Source organism: Pogona vitticeps, chromosome 6, assembly GCF_051106095.1.
Source record: "Pogona vitticeps strain Pit_001003342236 chromosome 6, PviZW2.1, whole genome shotgun sequence".
In the NCBI taxonomy this organism is placed as follows: Eukaryota; Metazoa; Chordata; class Lepidosauria; order Squamata; family Agamidae; genus Pogona; species Pogona vitticeps.
This window is the reverse complement of record NC_135788.1, coordinates 96,178,768-96,201,047: the sequence shown is the minus strand read 5'-3', so window position 1 is coordinate 96,201,047 and position 22,280 is coordinate 96,178,768. Positions and strand designations below refer to the sequence as shown.

At 41.7% G+C, this 22,280-nt stretch overlaps 1 protein-coding gene across 2 annotated transcripts in view; it reads right to left on the bottom strand.

Moving 5' to 3' along the window:
* Positions 1-633: 633 nt before the first annotated feature.
* The window catches only part of TBX21 (T-box transcription factor 21), a 56,726-nt gene continuing 35,079 nt past the window's right edge, over positions 634-22,280 (bottom strand). The window contains exons 2-6 of one of the 2 annotated variants that reach the window (XM_020785635.3): positions 15,023-15,177; positions 7,344-7,465; positions 6,661-6,819; positions 3,452-3,513; positions 634-2,957 (exon numbers count right to left, since the gene is read on the bottom strand). In XM_020785635.3, the coding sequence (XP_020641294.3) occupies positions 2,291-2,957; positions 3,452-3,513; positions 6,661-6,819; positions 7,344-7,465; positions 15,023-15,177 (1,165 nt within the window). In that variant the 3' untranslated portion in view covers positions 634-2,290. The remainder of the gene's footprint in view (positions 2,958-3,451; positions 3,514-6,660; positions 6,820-7,343; positions 7,466-15,022; positions 15,178-22,280) is intronic. The other variant, XM_020785636.3, reaches the window with a different exon arrangement.

The following is a 22,280-nucleotide window of genomic DNA, read 5'->3' as shown; positions in this document are numbered from 1 at the left end:
TTCAGGTATTGTTGGATTGCAACTCTAATTTTCCACTCAACATTGGCTATGCTGGCTAGGGCTGATGAGACTTAACAGGGCCATAAGTTGCCCACACCTGCTGTAGAGCACTGGCAAAGCAGTATAGTTATGATTTCCAGATCAAATAGATAAAGGGCATTATCTCAGAAATAACACTCCTCTTGCCCTAATCTAGTCACCTATAAAATGTGATATATGTCCAAGAGGCTGAATGCAGGTTTAAGCTAGGGTGGTCTTGTGTCTTATTTTGCAGCATACAATCCTCTAACTGAAAGGCTGTTAGAGAACAGTTCTCCATCTGAAGTCATATTTTCGTTGAAGAGCTGTCTAGTTTAAAAGTAAAGAACCACCAGAAAGGAGAGACAGCAGAGGCCTGGAAGTTGCTCATCAATAGTTAGCACCTAGAGAGCAGACCGAGTAGGTACAGAAGCTGCCTCATCACAAATCTTCCCCACTCACCTGGGGGAGATACAAAGTATTTAAACTGAGGTAGGCAACTACCTATGGGGCTGGAGGTAATTTTACTGGCATCACCAATTCTTCTGGAGCTCAACCCATCCAAGGCCACCATTGTTGAATTGGCTGTTATAGTGGCAGCAAGAAAAGTCCATGTTTTCCCCCTTGAAGCAAGCAGCATGCTCCATCTATGCTTTGTTTACAATTAAAACGATGCTTCCAAGCAGTTTCTGCGAGTACCATTTCATTTGTAGACAAGATACATCAGAAATTTTAAAGAAGTTATTTTTCTCCACCAGCCAGAAAGAATAAATCTGGTGGTGATAGGCACACAACAGCCATCATAGTATTTCCACATTTGCATTATATGCAATATTGTGCAAGTTGCAGTTCAAGCAATCCTTGTACTGAAAGCAAGGGGAAACAGAAAGACCAGGATCTGCAGCCTTAGATATGCACTCTGGAATGGGTTCAAAGCACATCTGATTTAAGCCTGAGATTCTCCATCCATTTGTGTGTTATGTTATACAATGCAGAATGGAATCCCCTGAGTCTATCACTCCATCCACTAGATCAACAGTTCCCAGCCTTGGGTAACCTAGGTGTTCTTAGACTGTAATTCCCAGAAACCTGCACCATCAGCTCGTGCTGACCAGAGTTCCTGGGAGTTGCAGTCCAAGAACATCTGGGTTACCTGAGGTTGGGAACCACTGCAGTAGAGGACAGTGGGTAATAATAAGCTCTGATAACCTTAATTTTGAAAAGAAGCTCTCAGAACTGATTTCCCACAAACTTTCTTTTTCTCAAACCAATTTTCTAATTTTTAAATTGCCCAAAATATGCATGCTGTTGAATGTAAGAAATTTTTTGGAACGGGGGGGGGGGGGAAGCCAGATTGTAAATGCAACTATTCTGATCTGGATCTAGCTACATATAAAGAACGTGTTAATGTGTGGCTAGGTGTGTAAAAAAGGGACCAAGAGGAATCTGTATTCAAGGTACAACAAAATGTATCTCCCAGCCAAGTGAGGCACTGCAGATAGCAAACCTAGGATGGTTAGTGGCATACTTTTTCACTCAATAACAACAACAGTAAATCCTGCCAGAGGAAGACACATAAAATTTGTGCCTGTGATTCCTTTTACAATATGGCAAAGTCTGCTTCTGTGTACAGATTGTCTTACCTGGAACAAAGTGGCTGTGATCATCAAACTGATGCTTAGCAATATGGCCTAAAAATTCAGCAAGAAAGGTAAGAAAGGTAGGGTTGTGCATATGTGTGTTTTAAAGGATCCTCCAAGTCGTATTTTACATCTCGATTTTGCAGCTGGATTCATGATGGTTAGAAGTTTCATTTCAGTTCCCTTAGGTAGGCAACAACGATGGAGACCAACAGCCTAACACGGATTGCATTAAATGTGTGGAGAAAACCCTGGAGGTTTGTTCCATTTTACACTTCTTTGGGAGTGCATATGTGCTTGTTATCTGCCACACACAGGAGCAAGGGGCCCTTACAGAGCCCAAGTGTGTGCATCCCAGTATGTGGCTTGCATATTCTGGTATCTACAGGTCAACACGAATTCATACCTAACACCAGAAGACTAGCACCTGGAAGTTGCTGAATAAACAGAGATCGCTGACTAGGACAAGCAATGTTCTACACCATAGCAATGTTTTTGTCAGTGCCTGTAAAGGAGCATACCTTTCCCCAAACTAAATGGTACCCCACCCTTTTTCTTCTGGCAGGCTGCCCGTGATATGAGTGGAGAACTGGATGTTCAGAAGGCTCCCAGGGATTTCCCCCCCTTCCCCTTCAGTTGCCATAGAAGCCATAGTAACCACCATCACCTCCTTCTTTGTCATAGAGCTCGCCATTGCGGATGGGTGGCGAGCTCTCGGCACTGGATACATATGGAGACACCCTTCGACGTTTGCATTCAGCTTCATACAACCCAGAGTCTGACGAATCCACTGACTTGACCGAGCCCAGCTCTGCCCAGACTTCGCTGTCCTTCCCTTTCTCCTCACCAGAGGGGGCCGTCTGCAAGTCCCTCATAGGTCGGAACCAGCTCAAGGTCCCAGGGGTGGGTTTGGGGTGGTGATACTGAGGTGGGGTGCTCCAAGGGGTTGGGGGACCAAAGGGATGTTCCTGGTAGTAGGGCAATGAGGGGTGTGGAGCAGGCTGCAAGGCAAAGGGCTTTACCCCATAGGGCATAAATTTGTTCCCTCTGAAGTCACCCTCATAGGTGCTGTATTCCAAAGGGGTAGGGGGTGGTTGCTGTGAAGCAAAATACCAGTGGTGGGTATCCTTGGATGGTAGGGGGAGTGGGGTGCGTTCCCTATTGTAGAAACGGCTCTGGGGGAGTGTGTATTGATCATGCAAGAAGGCTTGGAAACGGCTGTCTGCCAGGAGTTGCTGGCAGCTGGCAACACTGGGTGGAGACGGAGTTGTACGGTCTCCTTCAGTGGTGGCGTACATCCTGGAGAGGGGGGGAGGAGGTGAGAAGAGAAAGAAGGAGTGGGTATGAGACTTAACGGGTGAAGCAGATGACTAGGCATGACATCATGGTACAGTAGATCATAGAAAACACAAAATCATGGTTTGCAAGCTAACTCCAAACTAGGGTTCTAGGAGCTACCATTTTTGCATCAGTGTGTCATGCAGGCCTTGGGCCTAAGCTCTTCCCTAAATTAGCCAACCCGTGCCGATTAAAAAAAAATCCACAGAGAACTAGAAATGCCCAACCAAGCCCTTCCTGGTTTTTGGTTGGCTGGTTTTGAGTGGCTTGAAAAGTAGAGAGCAAGCATAGTAAAAGATCTTAGGTGGTTACAGCAGAATGCAAGTTTTTGAGTTTCACAGAATTCTGAAGGACGGTTTAAATACTGAAACCAGGAAGTTGCAACAGTCTTACTTCAGAACTTAAGGTTGCCTAATTACTGGTGGAATTTGAGAGTACACAACTGGAAGACTTACGAATCAAAGTTGTCCCGGAATCCTTTTGCAAAAGGATTGTGGTCTATCTTCAGCTGGGTGATCTAGGGAAACAAAGGAGAAAGTGGCAGAGTGCCTGTTGTGAAAGTTCATTAACAGAGATAGACAAGCGGATTACCTCCCCATGCACCTTGGAAGGAACTACAAGTGGTGCCTCGCTAGACAGTTACCCCGCATGACTGTTTTTTCGCTAGACATTGACTTTTTGCGATCGCTATAGCAATTCGCAAAACAGTGATTCCTATGGGGGAATTTCACTGGACAATGTTTGGTCCCTGCTTAGCAAACCAATTTTCGCTAGACAACGATTTTGACAGCTCCCTCTGCGCTCGCAAAATGGGTGTTTTCAGGACCTAAGCTTCGCAAGACAGCTATTTAAACAGCTGATCGGCGGTTCGCAAAGCAGCTTTCCTATGGCCAATCTTCACTAGACAACGACAATTCTTCCCCATTGGAATGCATTAAACAGGTTTCAATGCATTCCAATAGGGAAATGCTTTTCGCTAGACAATGATTTTGCTAAACAGCGATTTCAGTGGAATGGATTATCATCATCTAGCGAGGCACCATTGTAGTTACATTTAACTGCTGCCCTGAGTTGTGCCTCATGTGCTAATATGACAAGGTGGACAGGAGGAGAATGTGCCTTATGCCAAAGACCAGGGACCTGTAGCATTCAGATGTTTTTAAAAACCAACTGAAGAGCAACAAGTATGGTTACTCTTGAAAAAAAATGAGAAGTGTTTTTTTAAAGAACCAATAATTGTTTATTTGAAGTAACTTTCTTTTCTAGCTAGTCCCTTATTTGATCTTGTCAAAAACTTATGTTCAGCCATCTGTTAATATGTCCCACTTCATTTGGTTGGTTTACCTGAAGTAAGACCTAAGGTTGCAATCCTACAAACACATACAAGGACATAGATCCATAGAACACATTCGGATATACCTCTGAGTAGATATGCATAAGATTGTATTGTAAGGTTGACAATCTAAATCTATCTATTAGCTGTACAGTACATGCAATAAAACATAAGACTTGGCACTCTGTTTTTGAGAGGCATTAACACATTTTCATGTAACAAAGCACTCCTGTTCCAGAACAACTGTATTTGCGCCATAGTCAAAATTTAATTTGCACCATAATTAACAAGCCTATTCAGACAGTCTGGCTGAAATCCTGTTTGTTCTGGCATGATGTAGAACTCTAACTATAGGTAAGAATGCATTTCCCTGGTGCTGAACATGGAAAGACACAAACAGCCATCACTGCACAATTGTCCCAACCACTGTCTGGCATGCATGCTGAAATTCTTTGTGAACAGCACCTCTGCTCTGCTGTGATTTTCTACCGTTGCCACAACCTCATTCCTGACATCAGCCAATATGTCAGAAAGAGGAAATCTTTGGCCCTCCTGATGCTTTGAACTTCACTGCTGATAATTTTGCCATGCTAAGTGAGGCTGATGGAACCTGAAGTCCATGATTTATGGAGGGTCAAAGGCTTCTTTTGGCTGGCTTGTGTGGTTCTAATTATGATTGTACTAAAATTAGTGGCATCCATTGTTTAGTGACATGAGATTCCTTGTGACCACTGACACAGCTCCTTTTCTTCTATACATGGCAGCCAGGGAAATCTATTCTTCCCTTAGCTCAGAGGTGTTCTCGATATTTAATTATTTAGCCTCTCTGAAAATGGGTCTCACCAGAATGTGAAGTTACTTTTTGGGATGAAAGCTCACAGAATGGGGATGTTAACATCAAAAAAGTAACTTTTCCTAGCTCTAGATTTGCAGGGGTCTCAATGCACATGGTTCCAAAATTAAAGGTGGCCTCCCTTTATGTTTTTTATGGCTTTCATTAACATGAAGAATTTACTGATTTAATTGCCTAGTCCATTTTTAATTTGTTTTCAGTTATGCTTGTTAGCTGCCTGCAGTGCTGTTTTTAATAGAAAGGCAGGACAAAAAGGGAACTACCATTAAATAATTCCCAGCCATGTACATATTCATTCCAGACTGCTCTCCAGAACTAAACACCTTCTCATCTCTCTTTTATTCAAAGGGAGACAGAAGAGTTTGGAATGTTAGATTAGAAAATTAACATGTTAGTGTTCAGCGTTAGAAATGGGGAAAAGTAATTTGTTGCTGTTAACCTTAAAAATAAAAAAAAATATTTAACTCATTGATTGAGCAGTATTAACTTACCACTTAAATTGCTAGTGTTAAAAGAAGCAGTGGGGATTACAGGGGGATTTTGCTGTTGGCCGCTACAGATGCCTTTGCCAGTGGCTCCTTCAGAAGTGGTTTTGTTGTTTCAAAATTTCCCTCCCTAATTTAGTACTTTTTCAAAGCAGATTACAAATCCCAAAACACAAGCAATAAGCTAGAGGTAACTCATATCCTCTAATACTGTATTTGCTAAAACGGTGGAAAGGGCAACAGAACATTCACCTACCTATTCCTCAAGAAAAAAACATTCATACATTACCAAGAGTGTCATTGTACACAAAGCTACAAGCCAGTAATTTTTTTATGTAATATCAGATGCATTTCTAGAACATGACAACTCCCAAAATTCTCAGCTGCACCTCTTTGGCAACCAACTTCCTAACACATGCATCCCATCCCTGGAGCAGTAATCACAATTGAAACGTACTGCTCCCAATCTCTTATGGATAAACCAGTTTCAAAATGCTGCTAGAGGTTTGAAAAGCACACTGAGCATTTGATGGGATGTAAAGCAAAATCAATGTGGAAAGAACAGGTGGGAATGATTTGTATGGATCTATGTAGAGCCATTCGCATTCAAGGCTATTCCACCAAGAAATTTCTGGAGCTCTAGTCCCAAGACACACATACCCCGTTTAAGTCAGAGAACCATGACTCCTAAAGTATTTTTTAAAAAACCCTCTATGGCTCTTTCCATTTTATGAAGATGGTGAGGGATGTATGGAAACACATGTGCCATTTATAGAGGACAAATCAATATGGCATTTAATGACTAATATTGCTATTAATTTTATTTTTACAACATTATTTCATAACACCACATTTATGGATTACATTTTTGGTCCTCTGGCGGCAAAAGTAACAAATGTAACATTGACACATTAAAAATTAACATGTTTTTCCAACCTCTGGGTTGGTTAGGTTTTCAAATATGGCATGTGCTCCCTCCCCATGCAAACTCACGTCAGCATTCTGGTAGGCCGTAACAGCGATGAACTGAGTCTCTGGGAAGGTGAAGGTCTGGGTACAAAGGGAAGGGTGCGCTTCTTCTAGCTCACCCTGCTTGGCCTCGGTAACATGTAGACGTGGCTGATACTTGTGCAAGGACTGTAACACAATCATCTGCCAGACAAATGGGACAAGATTCATTTAAATGTGATCCATGAGTTGCATCTCAGCATATTTTTGCAATGCTGATTCAGAGTTTACAAAAGTAACTTTTTTGTACTGTAATTCCTAGAATCTTCTAGTGTGCAACTACTACTGGTCTACGGATCTGGAGATAGGCACCCTTCAGGTGCAACCTGATAACACAAAACCTCAAACTGATTCCTCAAGTCCATTTTGGGACTTAAGCAACTTCAGTTCCCATGGCTGCATTATCTTGCCAGAACTATTTTTTTCTAGCTTCTCTTTCCCATTCCAAAGTTTCTAAGATCCACTCTAATGAGCTAACTCTTACTGAATGACATTTTGATCACTCAGTGAAAATACTACTCAAATTTGTCTTTTTGCTTTATTCCAAAAGGTAACTTTTATAGCTCTGATTTTAACTCTCTGTTTTTCAGGGTTATTACAGGGGTGGGGGGTATCAGATGGGCAGGTATAACAAAATGATTTAGTCCAAGCCTAAAAACCAGAATTACCTGTGTGACGTTATTGGGTGCTCCTTTGTTATTGGTGAGCTTTAACTTCCCAAAGGAAATCTCTTGCCGCATCCAGTGGGCTCCTGTATTGGGCGAATCTGGATGCATGTATGTCCGATTCCCTGCCAAAAAGATGGCATTTCTAGTTAGCATCTCACAGCTTCTCACAACATGTCTATGTTACAGATAGTTACACTTGTTTGAAACCATTTTCACCAATAATTCTCTGCTATGATTATCAGGTCTCAGGGTTACCATATGAGGATAAAAGTCTCATGGTGGGTGTACTGGAGGAGGAGAAAGGGCTTTTTGGGGGGTGGGGAGTGCACTGTGACTTTAAAACTTGGTCACCTATCTCCATTCCCAGCTGCCTGACACTAAGGCTCAGCATAAAGTTCAGCGTAAAGGTGTCTCCATGTGTCTTGTGCTTGAGAAACACTGGTGCACTGAAAACCAAAGAACAAATGGTGGAGCCTAAGTAGAGAGCTGATGGGTGTATGCACTTTGGCTTGTCATGTTGTTTGAAGCAACACAAGGAGTAAAGCACCAGTGTCATAACTCATGAGTCTTCTTGTTACACAAGCTCCGGAAGCAGTAGCAAATGGACCAGCAGCACCCTCCACAGAGATGTTCCAGCAGCCCTGCATCAGCACAGGGTTTGTGGGGGGGGGGGGAACCCTGTGTGTCATGATCATTATTGGTGAGGTCACTCAGGAGGTGAGTCCTAGTGGGAATAGCAGCAACCGCTACAGCTACTGGTGTAATTTGGCTTCTCCCTGGCTGTCCAAAAATGTGTGCCAGACTACCTAAAGATTGCTGTATTACTTTGTTAGCTGAGTTTTGAAATTTCTCAGTATTAAAAAGCCAGTAAAAGATGACAGCTTAGATGTTAGATGTTTTAACAAATCTTTTCAACCTCTTCTATGGAAGAGGAGTTAGTGAAATTTCACTGATATTGATATTTCACTCTATTGTATTAACCAAAAAGCAAAATGCCAGAGCTTGCAATGACAAGCTTCATGAGCCATTTGCTCAGGTCTTTCTTAAAAATAATACATGGCAGAATTGAAAAGAAATATAAAGAAGACACAGGAGAGATGAAATTTGGACTGAAAGGTGGATTGGAAGCAGAGAATTACTATTCCAGAAAAAAAATTCTTGGGAGAGAGGACAGGATGTGAATGTGGATGATTTGTTGACCATGCTGTTCTTAAACAAAGTTCTTGATTTAAATTTTGGTGGCTGTTTTGGCAGCTGGTGCCCCTACCAATTCACATTTAGAAGGAGCATAAGAAAAGTGGCAAAAGGGCTACGTATGGTCCATAGGTTATCTACAGCCACTCCTTTTTTTAAAGATATGCTGCTGGACATGCTAAAGTTTAAGCTAAGGGTCCTATGTAGAATCTAGACAACATGTGCCTACACCCCCTCAAGTACAGTGTACTGTATTATGAATGTATTGACATCAGCAAATTAAGATAACAGGAAGAATACATGTTGAAATGGGTAATGTGAATAGTAAAAAAGAAAAAAGAAATTTGCTGTTCATGCCTGACCTGCAAGTATGCAGAAATGGTTTAAATACATTGTTGCTGTGCAACTTGGTCCATATATTGAAGTGAATGAAATAGATCACCCTGGATTAATGGTTGTTCACATTATTTTTATTTTCCTACATCCTTCCTATACCTAGGATGACAGCCACTAATTTCGACTTTTAAGATACTAGCTGAATCCTGTTGCACAGCTCTATATGTGCAATGGTGATGATGTCAAACTTCGCAAATCACTGCTGATTAATAACAAATTGCTGCTAATCAGAGCTGATTTTTGCAGTATACATGATTCATGCACAATTTGATGAAGTTACGTGTACCCTGGAATCCCCAAAGAAAGCCTTTAACCAACTGCAATCTCCTGCTGCTGCTAATGTCATCACCACTGTGCATGTGGAGGTGCACAATAAAATTTCAGCTAAGATATTCTGAGGCATCCTAACCCATGTCAAAGTAGGGCAGGCACAGCTGTTGAATATGAAAACTCCCATAAAGTTACAACACATCAGATATCTTAGTTTGTACAAGGAAAGGTGCCAGTAGAGCCATGCCATGTACTCTGGATCTCCTGCACTTGATGATAAATGAACAGGGTAAAGATTAAGATTTACTCAGTTGTGAAGGAAATACAATTTTGCATACAAGTGGTGTCTCGCTTAACGAGCGCCTCGTATAGCAACGAATCCACATAGCGATCCCTTTTCTGGGATCGCTAATGCGGACACATAGGGTCAGCCCCAATGGGCGAAACTCACATAGCGAAGATCAGTAAGCGAAAATCAGCTTACCGCCCGAAAATCAGCTGTTCGGCAGCTCCAAAATGGCCGCCAGATGCCTGAAATGGCCGCGTGCAGCGTTTTCGCACCCTCCCCTCCCTTACCAAGGGCGCGAAAATGGCTGCCAGACCCTGGAAACTTCGCTAAACGGTGAGTTTTGTGCCGATTTGGAACGTTCCAATGGCTTTTTACTTTCCACTTAGCGAAGTTTTCACATAGCGAAAACTATGTGAGGCACCACTTGTATCTGCAAAGGTGCTTTAAATTTGTTACTGCATCTTCCGTCTTGTGAGAACTCAGTCTGAAGGACTAGACCAGAGTCAGAAGATTCCTAAGGCTTGGCAGAACTTCATTGGTTCCAGTTTCATCTAACAAGTCTTGAAGCTGCAGTCTCATGCAGGTGAGGCCAAGAGGTCCCCATGAGTTGTGCTCCAATGGCAGCCACGGTTCCTGCTTTTGCCTCTTTAATGGCCAGGCTGGGGGCAAGACTGCCAGTGAATGGCAATGGGAAGTGTAGGATTTGCACCAATGATTTCCAGAGGAAAATGATGCAGTTTCTTGCCTCTGCCACTAGATGGAGACATGGATCTGGAGAACAGGGCAACATCGAGCAGCACAAAAAGGTACTGCAGCAATAATGGGGAAGAGGATGTCTTCTCAAAATCTTTTAAACCTAACAGCCTTGGAGACATTTAGCTTGAGCAATGGGGTGGGTTGGAATATTGATAGCTAGCTGAAAAACTCTGTGCATTGGAGTTTCCGGCTCCACTGTGCTTTGCAGGAGTGGGGCCATCTGGCATTGCCAAGATTGTGACTGGCTGATGGGATTTATGTACCCTACAACTTCTGGCCTTGGGCAAGCTGCACAGTTCCAGAATACTACCAGCTGGAGGGACTGTTAAACTACTTCTGAATACTTTATAATAGATGTGTGCAGGTTTGTGTTTTTCAGCTAGAAGTCTCAGAATTCAATTATTGGCATTGTAGTCCAGAAACACAAACTTATACAACTAACTCTTCTTTATCTCTAGAAACCCCTAGTTACCACCAGTTTAACTTAACTTGACAGCAGCACATTAATTATTACCTGAAAATGTTTAAAAACATCTCTAAATAAAACAAATGGGGAAATCCAAAGATCATCTGCTGTTCTGTTCCCAGTTTTCTGGACATAATTATGTGGACAGCATGTGCTTCCAGAAGGAATTTTTCTTTGCCCCACTGCTAAGGCCAGATCCTGAGTAGCTATTGACAGGACCAGCTAAGGCATTCCGCTACCTGAAGTGTAATAGCAAAGGTCACCCCAACCCACTTAACTCAGGGTGCACAAAAACCAATGCCAGATAGTTGATATTTGTTGTTATGTGCCATCAAGTCATGTCAGATTTATGAAAATCCTATGAATAAAAGATCTCCAAAATGTCCTGTCCCCAACAGCCCTGCTTAGCTCTTGTAAACTAAAGGAAGTCAGTCCATCAAGTATTTGGTCTTCCTCTTTTCCTGTTGCTTTCAAATTTGCCCAGAATTTTTGTCTTTTCCAGAGAATCCTGTCTTCTCATGATGTACCCAAAGTAGAACATCCTCAGTTTCAACATTTTTGCCTCCAGAGATAGTTCAGAATTAGGTGGTACTTGGTACTAGAGGTGGGAGAAAAAACCCACAGACACCTCTCCCTGACATGAAAATCCTACAAAAAAATAGCCAACTAACAATTTGCGGCCTTTCCTGAGACCCAGAATTAGTGACCTGAGCTGATGGCCCCACACTTCAATGGTGGGCCTGGTCATGGGCATCAGCTGTGAAGATAAGGGAATATGTCCTTAGGTAGATATGGTATATATGGATGCCTCCCTAGTTAGGCGCATGAATAATTTCACTGAAACATGCTCGAAGAAAAGGCATTCGGTCTTTTTCAAACTGAATTTGTATTAAAAAGTGATAGATAAATATGCTAAATAAATAAATGCAGTATGAATTCTTAGAATATATTTTTACTCGTTACTGATCTATGTACTCTCGAAGGCTTTCATGGCCGGGATCCGATGGTTGTTGTAGGTTTTTTGGGCTGTTTGGCCATGTTCTGAAGGTTGTTCTCTCTAACGTTTCACCAGTCTCTGTGCTGGCACCTTCAGAGGACAGGAGTCGGAACTCTGTCTGTGCTCAGTTTGTGGGATAGTTGAGTATTGTTAGCTGTGGGACCAGCATTTGTCTTTTTCAGGAGATTGGGCGATTATGGTGATCAGCGTGGTTTTTGTTGTGGGTGTATTGTTGTGATATGGAGAGAGATGCTGTTCTTTGCACTTTATTTTAAAGGATATGTTTTTGTAGTTTTTATAGTGACTTTTTATTGTATAGCAATATTTTTATATGATCTGCATCCAAATTATGAGGAGGTTGTATAGTCTTTAGACATGATTTATTAAAATCAGTAAACAGTAAAATTCATGACTGAATGTCAGCTGGAACTCAAGGATCTCAGCTAAGGGACTTACTTGTAAATGAGTCCAAAATATAAGAAGGTTCCAAACATGTTCACAGTCGCTTTGGTTGAACACCTTATTATTGTCATCTTTGTAGAGTAGAAACTCCTGTGGTCCATCAGAGGTAGTTGGACTCCAATTTCCAACAGCTCCATTCATTATGACTACTTGTGTGATTTCCTGGGAGCAGCAGTTCATCAAAATCTTGAGGGATATGAGTTCCTTCACCGAAATGTATAGCACTTTTTCAAAATGTAAAGCCCTTCTCACTCTCTTGGTATGAAATAGGCAACTTGAGGCCCTCCAGATATTGTGGGACTATGATGCCCATCAGTCTTAGTCCGCATATCCAATGGTAAAGCATGACAATGAGGCATGCAGTATAATCCTGGAGGACCACAAGTCACACACCGCTGCTCTGTGTAACCACTATACAAAGCAGGTTGACTAAAGTGCAGGGACATACAGGTTGTGATGTGGGAAAACCTCATACAAATCACAACTTAGCTATGTCATCAGGCTTATTTGTGCCCTATTGATTGTTGTTGTTTAGTTGTTAAGTCGTGTCCGACTCTTCATGACCCCACAGACCAGAGCACGCCAGGCCCTCCTGTCTTCCACTACCTCCCGGAGTTTGGTCAAATTCATGTTGGTAGCTTCGATGACTCTGTCTAACCATCTCGTCCTCTGTCCTATTATGACATTATTACAATTATTTGCTCCAGCATAGGAATCAAGACAGGGCTATGCCAAGCAGATAAGAGTTGCCCGGTCTCCAGTTTCGGCCCTGAAACTGAGGCTTTGGAGTCTGTTTTCCAGTTCTTGGGATTTGGATTTGCAGTTTCAGACAGGGGGTACTGTCAACCTGACACTCCATAATTTGGAGTCATTTTCAGGGCATATCAATTCACACATGTTCAGAAACACGCTTTCTGCATGTTATCATGTATACTCACTCCCTGTCACATCACAAGGCTTGCCCCATCTTACATCTCAGACATTGGTGAATGAGATTATGATGACCTGGCAACCACATCTTACATACTCTGCTCCCCAAACAGAGGTTAACTTCTACTTGTGTGTGGAGGTCTCAATTTGGATAAAACTTCCACATTCTTATTTTAGCTGACATATATTTTATGTTTTCTGTAGTTTAGCTCTTAGTCTCTCCCTTCCAAGAGCAATATGATTATAAAAAGCACTAATCTCTTTTATGGGGACCCTGCATGGATTACTGAGATGAAATACATAAAAAAGCAAAAGGTAACCATGTTGGCCATAATATAAATTCCAAATATCATCTTAATTGACCATTTCTATTAGGCCCTTTTGGTTTGCCTAATACTTTTATTTATCTCCCTAATATTTGAAGACAGGAGGGCCTGGCATGCTCTGGTCCATGGGGTCACGAAGAATCGGACACAACTAAACGACTAAGCAACAACAATACTTTTATTGGTTTTAAAATAAATATAATCCATGTGACATGCTTTGCTCTTATTAGCAGCATTGTTATGGTCACCTTCTAGCTGAGAGGCTAACAGCTAAACTAGACATAATGTTCTTTGTTGTTTGGCCTTTTAAAAAAACCTTGAACAGATAGCCAATGTGCATAGGATTGCCAACTCCCAGCGGAAGCCTTAGGCAGCTGTTATGCAGGGAAACAAATCTCAGGTTGAATAGCACTGGAGGAAAACCAAATGTGGGGTTTTTGCATTTGAGGTTTTGCACTGCTTCCCAGCTGGCACCAGGTGTGTTTTGATGACTGCTCGGCTGCTTTTTTCGTAGTTTTAGTTTGTTACATTACCTGATTAGCCAGGTTTTACCTCAGATTCTTGGCTACTCATTTGGACTTACTCAGTGCCCATTTCTACAATGGCAGCACTGGAAGCACTGCAGCTCCCTCTCCTATTCCTTGCCTGCCCTGTGTCTATGACATCACAAGGACACATCCACTAGTTTCAGACTAGTGCAGGGGAGGTCTTTTAAAGAAATGACAACTTTGCTCTGCTACTGTCCTGACAGGAAGTTCTTTCCCTGTCTCCCTGCTTCCCTCTCTCCCTCTCCCTCCACCTCTCTCTCTCTCTCTCTCTCTCTCTCTCTCTCTCTCTCTCTCTCTCTCTCTCTCTCTCTCTCTCTCTCACACACACACACACACACACACACACACACACACACACACACACACACACAGAGAGAGAGAGAGAGAGAGAGAGAGAGAGAGAGAGAGAGAGAGAGAGAGAGAAACTCCCATTGGTGGTGAGAGTATGTATTGATCTTGGGGACATGTGCACACACATACATAAATACATAGACACACATGCTATGCACCAGAAATTTTACTTTTGGGACTATATCTCCCTGAATCCTACAGGCAGTAGGGTTACTACTAGCAATGCTGACTATAGGATTATGGGGGGTTGTAGTCCAAGTAAGCTATTTCCTCGTAGCTTTTTTTCTGCATCATTTATTTATTTCATTTATATCCTGCCTTCTTTCCCTTGCAGGGCCCAAAATAGTTTCTAAATATATAAAACTAAACATAATGCATAAGAATATCACCAAATCTTATCTGGACCTAGTTAGACACATTCCAGTCACTTTTGAGGTGAACTGTCAGGAAGGAAGTCCTGTTTAAATAACACAACGGCTATTTGTGTGAAGGACCTAGAGTGGGTCACATCTTGGCTTTGGGCCCACTTCAGCCATGTGGGCAGCCATCTTGTCACATTTAAGGGCGAGAAGGACTACAGTTGCTAGGCAACAAGGTAGAAGGGAAAGGAGGTAGCCATGGCAAGGGATAGCACAAGGAGGGACAAAGGAAAAGTGGTCTACAGAAAAGGGGAGAAAAGATTTCTCCATCATACCTGGCATACTGCCCTCTGCCTTGCCGCACTGAACCCATTTCCCGCCTTGGTACCGCCAGTGGTGCTGGTCAACTAACACAATGTCCACATAGATGCTGTAATGGGCTACAGGGTCCAGGCCAGAGATGTTGAAGCTCAGAAATGGAAACATCCTCCTAGTCGGTAGTGCAGAAAGAGGGAAGGGGGAGTGGGAGAGAGAAACACAAAGAAGGCCATCACATCTCCCCTTTGCCTCAGACTTAATATTTAATATTGTTAGTCACGACAGGCTTCTTTTCAGGTTGGGCATTGGTTTGAAGGAAACATTATCACATCACTCCCAAGATTTCAGTCTCCAGTTTGGCCACTAGAGTGATTGTAAATCTAAGTTATATAAGCAAAGGGGAATTATTAAAAATGGATTCAGATCCACAGTTTTGCAGTAGAGTGGCTGTTTTCATGTGTTACTTGCACACAAGAAGGGATGATGGGGCCTCTCTGGTCATCCCCAACCCCAACATATAGCTAATACACAGATACTGTTCTGGTGTATTAGCATGGGTGTCTTTGTGAAGAAACATTAAAGGTGTTTCTTGGATCTTAGAATATTAAATATAATAAATATATAATCACCAGTCTCCTAGCCAAGCCTTTCCTGAATAGAGACCCACAAAATACAGTGGTGCCTCACTTAACGGGCGCCCTGTTTAACGACGAAATTGCATAGCAATGAAGATTTTGTGATCGCAAAAGTGATCACATTGCGATGTTTTAAATAGGGAAAAATTGCTTTGCAATGATGGCCACCAGGTTAAAAAAATGGCCGCCCGCTGTTTTCTGGGACGGATTCCTCGCTTACCGGACAGCGAAAATAGCCGCCATATGGAGGATTTTCGTTTAAAGGTGAGTCTGAAGCCCATAGGAATGCATTGAAGGGGTTTCAATGCATTCCTATGGGCTTTTTTAAATCGCATAGTGACGAAATCGCTTTGCAGCAATTTTTGCTGCACCGATTATCGTCGCTATGTGAGGCACCACTGTATTCTATGTTGCAACTCTCACAATCCCTAGCCATGCAACTAGTAAAATCGGTCTTTCCTACAACAGCTTGAAACAAGACAGCAGTTGGAAGTGAGACTTGAAGCAAAGCTTTGCAGTGTGGAGTGCTGTTCAGGTTTCCAACCAGTAAACTGTTCCAATCCTTTCCCTTCCCCCTGGTCTTCTACTTCCCCAACTCCAATGGCTTTCCATGGTCCTTGAGCATGCATAGGAACCAAGCATCCTCACTGAATGCTTGGTTCCTGTTGGACTTAGGTTCCTCATTTAAGACCACCTTCCCATAGGTTTGCTGACACTCAGGATACTGGCTGGAGTATGAAGGAATTATTTTCACCAAGTGCTATCTATGCATATTTTTTGTACTTTTGCAAAAGTTGGGTCATTCTCATGTGCACATAGATGGTGCTGTTACCACACTCAAAAAGCAAGGTCACTGTTGTTGTTTAGTTGTTAAGTCGTGTCTGACTCTTTGTGACCCCATGGACCAGAGCACGCCAGGTCCTCCTGTCTTCCACTGCCTCCCGGAGTTGGGTCAAATTCATGTTGATAGCTTCGATGACACTGTCCAACTATCTCGTCCTCTGTCATCCCCTTCTCCTCTTGCCTTAACACTTTCCCAACATCAGGGTCTTTTCCAGGGAAGCAGTATTTTTCTTTGCAGCATCGGACTTTCCTTTCACTTCCAGGTGCGTCTGCAGCTGAGTGTCCTTTCGGCTTTGGCCCAACCACTTCATTAGCTCTGGAGTTACTTGTCCTTGTCCTCCACTCTTCCTCAGTAGCATGCTGGACGTCTTCCGACCTGAGGGGCTTATCTTCCAGTGTTGGTCTGTATAGTTGGTCCATTGAATCAATAGAGATTTTGTGAGACTCTGTAAATTCCATTGATTCAAATGGACCTCCTCTAGTTGTGATTTACTATGCAAATTTGAGTAGGCTCATTCGAATCAATAGAACATACAGAGGAGCTGACTCACCAAATCCCCACTGATTCAATGAGCCTACTCTAATGTGATTTCCTGGGCCTAAGGAGCAGGATTATGGCCTGTCTCCACACTTGGTAACCTGTCAGATGTCACAGACTGCAGTTTTTATTGAACCAGAAGCTAAGGTTCTCCTACTGACAACAACGATAGATGGTTTATTTTTTATTTTTTTATTTTTTTACAGTGAGCAACCTGGTTTCAGAGAATGAAAGGAAGAGGAGAAAGGGCCAAATTGCCATACTCCACAAATATCACATTCTGGTTTTCATCTCTCTTTTCCCACAATGGGAAGGTGTGTTGTACATTGTGTTGTACATACTTCAGCTGCCTTTATAAATTACTAAATACAGCACTAACAGTTCAGTGTTACAGTCTACTTTCCAGTGGTCAATACATGTCCAGGCCAATTCCCTACTCCCACACGCCTTTCCAGCATGACATCTCAAACAGAATAACTCGCAGACGCACACAGTCTATCTTTCTTTCATCAAAATCTGCCAAACTGACTGAGACAGGTGTAAAAGCAGCTCTGTTTCTCTTACCCCCACTGACCTTAACCAAATTCTCCACCTCACCACTTCCCTCTTGCTCCCTCCCTCCACCCTCCCCTCCTCCCACTACATTTCCGGTTCAGAAATAGATACTGCTTCTATTTTCAGAGAAAGCAAGAAGGAGAGAGAGAAAGACTCGGACGATGGACCAAAAACAGATGGCTCGAGAAGCTTATTCCCAGGGTAAATTAAAGTCCTTCAGAAACTAGAGGTGGAAAATCAAAATGATATTCTACATGTGCGCACATACACAAGTTTACCCTTCATCAACTAATATTATGTTTAGCCCACAAATATTCTTCTAGGTTCAGCTTAACTCAAACAAACAGGAGCTCATGAGCATGCAGCTCCGATACAAAGCTTAGAGAGTTACATTTAAAATGTAATTTCTTATGTAACGCATTCTATTTCTCCACCATCGTCACTGAAATTGTAGCTGTTAACATTACCAAGAACCTTTTTTCAAGTGGTGTTTTGCGCTGTCCATTACTCTTCTTGTGGGTCTTGTTTCATTTAAAATTAATAAGAAAACAACATTTCAAAAGTCCTCCCATAATGCCTCATGAAAAGTATTTTAGCACCAAAAAACTAACAAGTAGCAGTAAGTGTTATACATTTTTCTGGAAAAGGTACTGATGTTACTTGTCCTCACCTTATTTACAAAAGGAACATACTTATGTCCTTGTTATCCCCAAAACTTTCACACTGTAAGTTACTTGTAACACGTTACTTTCAAACTCTGCTCCCATTTATCACAATGGAGCTTGTGCAAAAGGAAAAAGAAAAACACTTCCCAATATACTTAGTTTTGGCAAGTGTCTCCCACTGCTCTACAGACAAGACTAAAATTGGCCCCTCAAGGCAGAGATTTCATTTTATGTCAGAGTAATTCTGTTTTTGCTTGTACCAAGCAGTGTGCAACTTGGCACCAACTTTCTCCCCGCCCCCCTCAAAAGGTAAATGAAAAGCTACAGCAGAAATATCTGCTCTAAAATAATGGTTTTGAATTTAGAGCATGCCATCTGTCTAAGCAATGAAAGATTTCTAATACAGTAATCTTTCTAAACAGTAAGCGATGTGAAATGGATGCAGGAAGGACTACTGCCTCCAATGTCTTGGTAGCACATTCATAACCAGACATTACAAAGGTATAACAAATTTTCTAAATTGTGCACACACACACACACACACACATGCACATGTGCACGCATGCACGCACGCACGCGCACGCACACACACACACACACACACACACACACCAGGCTAATCAAGTTTTACTTTACTTTAGGTCTATAGCCCCCAACACACTCATACACATAAATAGATTCTAACATCATAGTATGAGTGGAAACTTCCACCTGCTCTGTGGAAATAAGTGTATAAAACCCTCTTGGAATCAATTAATGGAAAACCAAGTCCCAATTCAGAACACATTCAGTACAGCATCTAGCACAATTTTCATAAGAACTTGATATTAAAAAGGGACCTAAGAAGTTCTGCTGCCAACCAAACAAAGTTGATAACAGTGCAGGATGATGACTTTTGGATGTGTGGTTTATCGGAACCAGGTACACATGTATGCAAAAAGTTCTATATCCACAACTGGGCAAAATGTTCATTTGGACCAGTTCAAATAGTGCAGAAGTGTGTAAATGTTCAAGTTCTCCATAACTCTTCATCACCATTTCATGAAGAGTTAGAGAGAGCTTATTGTGCCATTGTTGTCAATCCAAATAAAGACATGAAACATTTTGGATTTTTCTCTCTCTTTGGATCAGCAAAGCTATTTAAAAAATAAGTAAAATTATTTATTTTTTCATGAGGGCATTGAAGCACTGAAACAGTCCTTGATGAGTTGTACATACAGTAGGGAATACAAACTTTCATTAAAGTTGAAATCAGTTTTTTTTTCAAACTAAATATCAAATTTCATTGCAGTTTGCACAATGTACAGTATATCCTCATAATTCAAATATTTTTCAGAAGTCTGAGTCACAGCAAAAGCAGATACAGCTTCCAGCATCTTATATGGAAAGACCGGATACCAGTATCTGCAACAAATTACAGGCAACAAATTACATGACTAAATTGTGCTGAAAAGACAGTACAGGCTTTGTTTCCTATTGCCAGAAAACATATAAGCATTCCATGCAACATTTTTAAAAAATATTTTTAAACTATTTTATTTAACTAGAAATGGTTTTTTTTAAAAAAAAAAATTGGCATGATTGTGACATTATATATATTCTGTAGTGGTGCTTATTTTCAGATAAACCCAGATTTTAAATTCTCAGCTCAGACTGGAAGCCCTAAATTTTGCCTCAGAAGCCCTTCCCAAAACCTAAGGTACGAAAACAGGCTTAATTCAAGGGGGAGCTAAGGTCAAGTAAAAAGAATGTTTGCACTTAGGCATTAATTAGGTCTGGTGTGGATTTAGTAAATAACATGGAGTGTGGCCCTAAACGAGTGTGGAATGCAGGATACATTTGTTGATTTAATAGATTACCATAGAGGCCAATAACTCCTAAAAACACAAACACTATGGCTACAAATATTACACCAATTAAACTGATAATAATTTTAATTGCAGGCAAAACTTCCTTTTCAGCCTAATAGTTTGTAGACACATCCCAGGGAATGGACTGAAACCTAAAAGACTCCATGCTGAAGCTAATCCAGCTGTGGGGTCATTACAGCTGGCTATCTCCATTTTGTGATGAGAGAGAGAGAGAGAGAGCTATAAACAAACCTGATGATTTAAACAAAGTCACAGAACTGCATAAAATGAACATATGCTAATTTATGTAGATACGCTAGAAATACAATACAGTTAACATAATGATAAGGGACATGGGTGCTCCCATGGAGGATTTAATAAAATTTACCTGTCTCTTTCATAGAATTGGGGTGGTGGGGTATGAAATGTCGATAATATCCACGGGCAACGTTCCCAAACAAGTGTTTTTATCAACAAAATGTTTAAAATCCCTTAAGGAGAGATAGAATAGCTGTATAATGCCTTTTGATACGTTGTGCTAGGGGCTGTCTATCTGGAAGCATCCCAACTTCCCATCTCGGACATATTAAATCTGATAATAAAAGGAACTCAGTGGCCAAAATTTTGTTCATTAGCATAGCACATCACAGTAGGTAAAGGTTCCCCTTTGCATTTAGTCAGTCGTGTCCGACTCTAGGGGGAGGTGCTCATCCCTGTTTCCAAGCCGTAGAGCCAGCGTTTGTCTGAAGACAGTTTCCGTTGTCAAGTAACCAGCACGACTTAGACCCGGAACCTTGTTTAACTTCCCACCCAGGTGGTCCCTATTTATCTACTCGCATTTGCATGCTTTCGAACTGCTAGGTTGGTCAGGAGCTGGGACAGAGTGATGGGAGCTCACTCCGTCGCATGTATTCGATCTTACGACTGCTGGTCTTCTGACCCTGCAGCACAGAAGCTTCTGTGGTTTAGCCCACAGTGCCACCACGTCCCTTCATCACAGTAGACTAGGCCCATTTGAATCAACAGAATTTACAGAGGAGTCAACTCATTTAATCCCCGCTAATTTAAAGGCCCTATTGTAGTACAATTTACTACATGAAGCAACAAGATTTTGACCAATATACCTGAACGCAGAAAAATGTTATTGTTATCCGACATTTAGGAAACTGTCTTAAACCAGTTAACAGACGTGTTTAAGTACCATGCACACTGACAATATATAGCTCGCTGGATAGCTGAATGACTTAGTTATCTTCATTTGGAGTTTAGTTCTCTACTGTGCCTCTCAGGAGGACAGCCAGCCCTGTGTAGCCACGGGCAAGACGTAGAGTCCAAGAGCACCCCTAGAAGAAGGGATTGAGTAACCCATATCTAGGGAAACCGGGAAAGGTTTAGAATTGACTTAATGTCATGTAACTACGCTTTGCCTGAATCCTTTCATTGATGCACTAATTTAGCTCTAGATCACTTTGGCATTGAAAAAAATCAGTGAAAAGTCTCACTCTCAATCCATAGATTTTCATCTCCATCTGAGACCTTGTATATTTTATGTCAAAGTACCTCCCCGTCACATTCTGCCCCATGTGGGAGGACTAGGAGAGCACACAGTGTAGTTGCACCCTAAGAGAGACTTGGATCTGATCATACTTAGAAAAGTTCCATTAAAATCAAAGGGATTTAAATTAATCCTATTTCCCTTCCCATTAATTTCACTAGATCTGCTTTTTAAGGAAGATGGTGGCAAATCACAACCTGCTTTTTAAAAAATGTTCCTAGAGGTATCAAGTTGGTCACTGTGAGATTAGAGTGCTGGCCTAGAGAAGCCTCCAATCTGATCCATCAGGACTCTTACAATCTATGGACACGTTTCCACGGTTCCAGGTGTGAACTCTCTAAATGGATGGAATAGCACAATTGAATCACTTGTGGCAGGAAAAAATGTTTTGATTCAGTCCACCCAATACCTTTAGCAATTACCACTGCCAATGGTTTTAGAAATAAGTCTTCTTTAAGGGCATACGGCAGGAGGATTCGATCTAGCATAGTATTATGTTTGTTGTCCTGAAAATGTCTGCATTTGTATCAAGGCTTATGTTTCTTCTAGAATAAGAAAAAAAAGTAAAGTATCCTGGGTAGGAATTATATTGAAAAATTCAAAGGAAAGGGCTATGTTCTAGATGTCAGGAATT